Source organism: Manihot esculenta, chromosome 16 (assembly GCF_001659605.2).
Source record: "Manihot esculenta cultivar AM560-2 chromosome 16, M.esculenta_v8, whole genome shotgun sequence".
In the NCBI taxonomy this organism is placed as follows: domain Eukaryota; kingdom Viridiplantae; phylum Streptophyta; class Magnoliopsida; order Malpighiales; family Euphorbiaceae; genus Manihot; species Manihot esculenta.
In genome coordinates, this window is record NC_035176.2 from 28,137,291 (window position 1) to 28,145,845 (window position 8,555).

At 33.5% G+C, this 8,555-nt stretch overlaps 1 protein-coding gene across 1 annotated transcript; it reads left to right on the forward strand.

Annotated features, from left to right (window-relative positions):
• The first annotated feature begins 5,004 nt into the window (after positions 1–5,004).
• Positions 5,005–8,031, forward strand: LOC110603140 (cytochrome P450 714A1). The gene is made up of 5 exons (XM_021740831.2): positions 5,005–5,575; positions 6,385–6,611; positions 6,686–6,936; positions 7,023–7,371; positions 7,451–8,031. Exons 1-5 carry the CDS (start codon positions 5,275–5,277, stop codon positions 7,874–7,876), a joined length of 1,554 nt encoding a protein of 517 aa, XP_021596523.1. The 5' UTR covers positions 5,005–5,274; the 3' UTR covers positions 7,877–8,031.
• The last annotated feature ends 524 nt before the right edge of the window (positions 8,032–8,555 follow it).

The window sequence follows — 8,555 nt, forward strand, 5'->3', positions numbered from 1 at the left end:
TCATGTCCACTACTATTCTATTACAAAACATAACCATAACCACAACCTGCTGACCTTCTGAACTATCTTTGTCCCTGCAAACCTGGGGTTAGGGGAGAGGGGTGAGCTAAAAAGCCCAGTGAGTAGAAACTATAAAAGAAACAGTTCATTAAAATATATGCTATCATGGCATGCATCACATCACAAACAAATCACATCAAGGATGAATTTGTCACCAATAGCCCTCTACATAAAAAAATCTCATATCATAACAAGTTCAGCAATACTCTGTGCCAGGGGCAATACGGCCACACCTGGTCTTCTCTTACTCTGTGCCAGGGGCGATACGGCCACACCTGGTCTTTCCATCTCATATCATATCATACATGTCATATCATATCATTTTGTATCATGTCATATCATATCCTACTGAGGGCTAGAGGATCATCCAATATCCATCCATATCATCATCATCGTATTATGCAATGCATCATATTCATGAATTCTAATGCAAACAACCTATTACATAACATGGTATTCATGATGCAGAGCACTTTCGACGGCACCTTCGGCGGCCGAAAGTCTCTTCCAGAGCCAAAAGCCATGCAGGTTCGGCGGCACTTTCGGCAGCCGAAAGTCCTTTCAGAGCCAAAAGTCTGGCACCTTCGGCGGCAGGTTCGGCGGCCGAAACTTCTCACAGATCCGAAAGTCCTGGTCTTCGGAGGCATGTTAGGCGGCCAAAGCTGCCTCCCATGCAGGTTCGGCGGCCGAACATACCTTCGGTGGCCGAACCTGGTTCCCTCCGAACGACAGGTCCGAATCTGTCTCAAGCCAAACCAACCCCAAAACCAACTAAAACCTCACATACACTTTCCCAACATGCATACACACTCCCACAAGCATATAGGGGCATAAACTAACTAAAACCCCAACACAAACATCATATAAACACATATAGGGCATACATCCAATATAAACCCTATCATGCACATCTATTCTAACACATGCATCTAACCCCCATAAAATCTCTTAAAACTCATTAGAAACATAAAAGGTGGCAAGGATCTACACTCACCTCTTGAAGATCGAGGGTTGGTGCGATCCCTAACTTGGAGATGGGAGGAAACAAACTCCTTAGGTCTCTAAGCTCCCAAAACTTGATTTAAGCTTTAAAACTTCAAAACCCAAAAAGGAAACTCATAAAAACGTGAAGGATTTGAAGAAAGAACATGAAATCAGCCAAAGGAGGACATGAACACACCTGAACTCGAGAATTGGGAGAAAACTCGCCCATTTTCGGTCTGAGGGCCTTTTCATAGGTGGCCGGTCAACCACCTTCGGCGGCCTAAGCTGCCTCCGCAGCTTCACCACCTTCGGCAGCCTAACTTGCCTCCTAAACTATCCCATGTTCGGCGGTCGAACTTGGTTTCTTCACTCAAAGCCTTCGGAGGCCTAAAGCGCTCCCGAAACAGCCCCATGTTCGGCGGCCAAACTTGAGGTTCGGCGGCCGAACCTGGGTCCTTCCTGCTTGACCTATTCTTTTTAAAACTCATTTCTTTTTCATTTAAAACCCATAAAATCATGTGAAAACATTTTAGAAACACATTTTACCCCTCTAGAAGACTCTGACATCTTCAGAATTTCAGATTCCAACGGAGATTCAGCCGGAAGGTAGGGATTCCGATGTCGGAATCTAGCCGGGTATTACAATAAATACTTAAATCCTTCCATTTTTATACCATAAAATACTTCAATCTTTAATAATCTCAAAGCATACAATACATTTTTCATAGACTTGCTGTCATTTTCAATTTCCAAGATATCAAATTTAGCTACTTTTTATAATATGACAACCATTAAAAATCTCAAGTTTTATTCATTCAAATATTTCATACAACTAAATTATTTATCTTTTACTACTATCAATAAAAAATATAAATTACAAAAAAACTTTTTAAATGCTCTAACATACTTTCAACCCTTTTAAGCTTTTTTTAAATAATTTTATGATCTTAACTTTTTTCACCTCATGTTTCATCTTGGCCAATTCTTCCTTATTATTGGGCAGCTCGTGATTTATCTCTCTAAGCAATACTAACAATAAATTAAAATTTTTATGTGGACTAACATTTGCTCTTATATTTAGAATCTCACACTGATCACAGAAATTACTATGAACATATTTTTGTATTAGCATTAGGGGTTATTTGGATTGTTTGTAAATTCTAAAATATAGATCTTTGCCCTCTTCATCATGTATTTACAATTAATATTTCTCAACTTCATATTATATAATCCATCGTAAGCACTTAAAATAAATATTTTATCTACTTGTTAGTATATATTTTTCGAAGAAAAAAATAAAAAAGAAACTCATTGGTGAATAATGACAATATTCAAAATTAAATTATAAATCTTCTAAAATAAATTTAGATACACAGTTAAAATTATAGTTAAAGGATAAATTTGATAGTTTAACAAATTAATTTTAATCCAAATAACCACATAAAACACCAGTATTATTTATTAGAAAAAAAAAACAAAAAGGAAAACAGAATTGCGAAGCCCAATGTTGATTGGGTTTACGTGGACGATCAAGGGAAATATAAAAGTAAATGAAAGGAACAAGGCATAGAGGGGGGTAGGGTCAGTCCTTGGTGAGATTGAATCTGCAACTGGAACCATTCATCTGGGAAGTACATCGGCCGGTGAGGAGACTTGGTTTAAATTTTAGCCACATCTTGGGTGAAGGAAGGAAGACAAACGCCGGGAGTCTTGGACCGATTACGACACATTAATGTTGAGTGAGATATCGTATCAAAATTCTTCGTTCGGTGAATCTTGATTGACTATTATCAGATCATGGGCCACTCCCTATCTCATCATAGTACTCCCAAGGCCAAGAATATCATTCATCTTTTAATTTTGAGATAGCCTACGACCTTGCATTCAACATAATTTTCTCCTCTCATTCTTTCCAAAAAAAAAAATAAAAAATTATTATTTAATTTCTATCATATAGAAAAAATCACTAATTAGTTAATATTTTAATTATGAAAAATTAAAAAATTATATTTTTTTATAATATTTAAAGTGATAAATTTTAGGGCAGACATGACATGAATACTAGAGCTAAGCCTAGAGAGGTAAGTGGGCCAATGAGAGTGGGGCCAATGGAGGCCTAAATGAATAATAATGGTGCAGCCACATTTTAGGGTTAGATATCAGAGGGCGTAGGACATCTAATTTGGTCCAAATAGGGTTGCGGGCCATAGAAAGGTCAACGTGGATCGCCCTCATCCTAATATTTTGTACTCCCTTCCCTTATTATTACGTCGGAGCCACTCGTCTTATCAACTCATTAATATCAAAATATCCTTTTGATTTCTCTTGCACACAAAAACAAGCAAATAAAATAATAATCTTTACAGAAATATATATATTTAATTACTAATTTTTTCTCACAATTCCCATCATTAAAAATTCTATTATTAAACAAATTTCTTTTAAAAGAAAATTTAATAAATTTAATTCATCGAAATTTTTAACAAATTTATTTGTGTCACGGCAATACACATCAAATTCTTATTTATATTTATTTATTTTTTATTTTTGGAAATGATATAGGAAGAGTTTGATGGTTTTAGTCTAAAATTGAATACACTTTGAAAAGGAAAGTTTTATTACTTGAAGTAATCAAGCATAATTAATACATGTAAAAACTTTGTTATTAGGCCTAATAATAATAATAAAAACTTTTAACTTTAATTATTTATTTAATTTTATCGATTTTAAATATATTTAATTAAACAATATATTATTTATTATTTTGATTAAACAATATACAAAACTATGTATTTAATTATGAGTATAATTTACGTATAATAATCCAAAAAACATAAATTATTGTAAAGTCTAACAGTCCAATGAATTTTATATTGTATAACTAATTTTGAGATTTATTATTTTTAATGAGAATTGTTAATTAAAAAAAAAGTTATCTTCAATTATACAACTCATCATTAATTATATAATTCATCAATTATTATTTAAAATTTTATTTTAAAAGTATCCAATTATTAGCTGTATAATAAACTATGTTAATTTTTTATTTTATAATCAATCAATTTTAATTTATTTATATTTAATATTACATAATAATAATTTAAAAAGATGATGGACGAATACTCGAGAATAAAATCATAACAAGAATTTAATCGATGTTGTTTAGTAGTCTTATCTCTTTGTCAAAATTCACTATCTCCTAAAGATATCAGATCTTCATAAAAAATAAATTATTGTTAATGATTACAATTCAACATATCTTTTTTACTTATGTAATTATAAAATTTGTAATCAATTAGCGATTAAAATTTTTTATCAACAAACTGATAATATTATTAATGAATTTATAAAAAAATATTATAATTAATTTATTTTTTGTAATATAAAATTTAATGATTATAGAAATAAAAATATATAATTTTTATATAATTATTTTTAAATTTTAAATAATTTTATATATTCATTTTATTTTTTAATTTATTTACAAGTGTTTGGAGCTGTGGCTGTAAGCGTTTAACTATCTTATATATATATATTATCAAGTTTAACCAAAGTCTCGAAAGATCTCAAGATCAGAGTTGAAATTGTTTGTAACCAAGAGACTATGGCCGCACTACAAAATTTATTTTTTATTTAAAAATAGGTTAAATTATAGGCACGAATTTTTAAATAAACTCTGATATTTGTCCTCAAACAAAAAAACAAAAATTTTAAAATTAAAATATATAGTTGTCTAATAAAATAAAATAAAAAAAATTAATGAGTTCACGTGGTGATAATTTACAATATTTTTTTTTATTTAAATTATAAAAAAATTTTAAAATTATTGGTAAAGCACACTAGAAGCACCTAAATTTAAACATAGAGTTCGTCACTATTAATAAATATGCATAATTTTTTGATATATATAGACAAATTTTATAATTGATTCAACTCGCAAAACAATGAATAGAAGCCCGAAGATTTCAATTTACTTGATTCTTTCTCTACCACCTTACTCAATCCACCAATCAAACACCTCTTCTTTACTCAATTGCCTCATTCCCATCGTCTAATAATTTCCACAGTGTCATCTTGCATGGCATCATGCATGATCTAAGGGCAAAAAATTTTGGTCAAAAACTTTTATTTTTATTAAATAATTCGCAACTTGAATTTGCTGCCCTCATATATATATAATAACCCAATACCCACAAGAAAACTACACACACAAGAAAAAGGAAAAAGAAAATGGAGCTCTCTCATCTTCTGCTCAGAATCTTGCCTTCTCTTTCTCTGGTTGGACTTGTTTCCTTCATTCTTTATCTCTTCAAGACTGTGTTTCTGAGTTCATACTCAGCGAAGAAGAAGCTGCGCATGCAAGGTATTAGTGGCCCTTCTCCTTCTTTTATTAATGGGAATCTCCCTGAAATGCAGCAAATTCAATCCAAAGCCGAGAAAGATCTTGTTTTTCCAACTCATGATCAGATTGTAGCTCAAGATTACACTTCCATTGTCTTCCCTTACTTTGATCATTGGAGAAAAGTTTATGGTATGTATTAAACTTTCTTCTCTTTTTTTCATTTCTTGTTAATTTCAGTCTGCAGAAATTGTTAACAAACGCTTTGAATTTTCATGGATGCCTTATCTCTTTCATCTCTTGCTTTACTTTCCCTATTTCTTTTGATCTAATGTGAAAACATGCATCTTTCTATTATAGAATTTAATTTTTGACTAATTCTGCAACTTTTCTTTTTCTTTTTTTAATTTACACCGGTGACGTGCTATGACTATTTATATGTGATTGCTATGTATATCTATTTCATATCTTGGCGACAATGACCTCAAATATTGTGCTTTATATTTATTTATATTATTAGAAAATGAAACACACCCATAAATCAAAACGTAACAATTCATATAATCTATAATTTTTTTTAAAAAGAAAAAAAAAAGGAAATCCCCTTTTGCAAGGAATAGGAGGGTAGAACATGAACCAGCAAATTTGTGAAATAAAAAATAAAATAGGTGATGATTTATTTAAGGATCCGAAGTGGCAGATAGATGGAGCTGTCAAATGAAGGGGACCAAGTAGATTCGGTCCAGTCATGAAGAAGTCAGAATCAAAGTTGGCCAAATTAATAATTGTTTCATTAAAGATGGTAGTTACATATTTACATTATTCTTAGTGGCCCATACAATATTGGCTTAGAAAATACGACCCTAGCCTAAGCCCTACTGCAAGAAAAAAAAAAAAACAATTATTGCAGCTTCTGAATTTTAACCTAGTATTATTAAACGCAAGTTAAATCAAAACGTTTGATTTGACACTGAACTTTGAGTCAATTTCATAATTTGCAGGTCCGATTTACACGTACTCAACTGGGTTCAAGCAACATTTGTACGTTACAGATCCTGAGGTTGTAAAAGAAATGAACCAGTGTAATACTCTGGACTTAGGCAAGCCTCCATATGTGACTAAAAGATTTGCTCCGATGTTCGGTAATGGCATCATGAGATCCAACGGTCATTTTTGGGCCTTGCAAAGGAAAATTGTAGCTCCGGAGTTTTTCATGGCTAAGGTCAAGGTAATGATTCTTTCCTTTGTCTTTATTTTACCTGTCTTTTAACATATTAATAGAAATAAATAAATTGAAATCAGAGCATGGTGGGGCTGATGGTGGAATCGACACAACCGTTGCTGAGAGAATGGGAGCAGCGGATTGAAGCTCAAGGTGGTTTCCAAGCAGAAATCACAGTTGATGATGATTTGAAAGGGCTTTCTGCTAATGTAATTGCAAGAACTTGTTTTGGGAGTTCTTATTTCAAAGGCAATCAGATTTTTTCCAAGCTTAGAACTCTCCATAAAGCTCTTACCCATCAAGGTACCCTTTTTGGGTTCACATATTTTCGGTAAGTTAACCTGTCAAGCCACCTCTTTTATACTCTGGAGAGAGCAGTCAGGACAATTGAGATCATTTTTCTTTTGCTTTTCTCAGCAAAAATAATAAAGAAATCAGAAGCTTGGAAAGAGAGATAGAGTCATTGATCTGGGAAACAGTTCAAGATCGCCAAAAGCAGAGCTCAATTGAGAAGGACCTGATGCAGCTAATACTTGAAGAAGCTGTCAACGATACAAATTCAGGGAAGCTTTCACCGAGGAATTTTATTGTTGATAATTGCAAAGGCTTATATTTTGCAGGACATGACACAACTGCTATCTCTGCTTCTTGGGTTCTGATGCTTCTTGCTTTACACCCGGAGTGGCAAGCCAGAATCCGAGCAGAGGTGGCTCAGTTTTGCAACGATGGTTCAGTAGATGCAAATTCAGTTTCCAACTTCAAGACGGTATTCATTAATTCATTTCGTATTTCAACAAATTTTTTTTTCCAAGCTAGAAATGATTCTATTTCATTTGACTCTGAAGGTGACCATGGTGATTCAAGAGGCTCTGAGGCTATTCCCACCAGCAGGATTTGTGGTGAGAGAGACACTTGAAGAAGTCCGAATTGGGAACATTACAATTCCAAAGGGAGTGTGCACTTGGACTTTGATTTCAACCTTACACAGGGATCCCACCATTTGGGGACCAGATGCTAACAAGTTCAGGCCTGAAAGGTTTGCAGATGGGATCTCTAAAGCTTGCAAATTCTCCCAAGCTTATATCCCATTTGGCCTGGGGACTCGCCTGTGCGTCGGCCGAAACTTCGCCATGATGGAACTCAAAATTGTCATCTCCTTCATTGTCTCCAAGTTTAAGTTCTCGTTGTCTCCTAACTATGTGCATTCTCCTGTGTTTAGAATGCTCGTGGAACCTAACAATGGCGTACAACTTATAATCCAAAAGGTTTAGAATAAGATTGAAGGGACTGCTAAGAGTTATATATATATATATATGAGTAGGCTAGCTCTTGCTCTAGTTATGTGTTTCAGTTCAACAGTTTGTTAGTAGAATACCAGCACTTTCTTATATATATATTAATCATTTTGAATTAGTTTGTTTTGGCATTTTTCTCTTCTAAATCAAGATCAGTGATTGCAAATTATAAGAACATTCATGATTCATCTATCAGAGCACAATCTCATATTGCTGTGCATGACAACTGACAAGGATGAGTGGATGACAACTGATAAGGAACTCTCTGCTTCCCCTCTAGATCTTACAATCTCATATTACTGTGCATGAATATTTTATATATTTGACATGAGGATTGAAGTTAAGGAAAGGATCCCAACTGGCTGTTGGAAGGAGCTGTCAAATTAGGGGACCAAATAGCTTCAGAGCTGGTCCAAGCAGAAGCTGTAGTTTTTCAGCAGATGTCATTGGAAGAGCTTGTCTTGCAGAGACGAGAGACTTTTCATTAATTACCAAGCAAGCCAGTTCTTTGCCATGTCAAATAGTTTTCAGTATATAGAAAGATCAGCTGCTTCGGAAAGAGAGTATGGGAGAAGATCTGCACAAATAATATTGTCCTAAAAATGACCTGTACACTAATCCTTGAGAATCCTGAAGAATTCACCAAAGAAGCAGG

Excerpts from the sequence above, each read along its gene's own strand:
- LOC110603140 (XM_021740831.2), top strand. The coding sequence starts at position 5,275 with ATGGAGCTCTCTCATCTTCTGCTCAGAATCTTGCCTTCTCTTTCTCTG. Across the intron at positions 6,612-6,685 it reads TTTTCATGGCTAAGGTCAAG|AGCATGGTGGGGCTGATGGT; the intron begins GTAATGATTCTT and ends AATTGAAATCAG. Across the intron at positions 6,937-7,022 it reads TTTGGGTTCACATATTTTCG|CAAAAATAATAAAGAAATCA; the intron begins GTAAGTTAACCT and ends TGCTTTTCTCAG.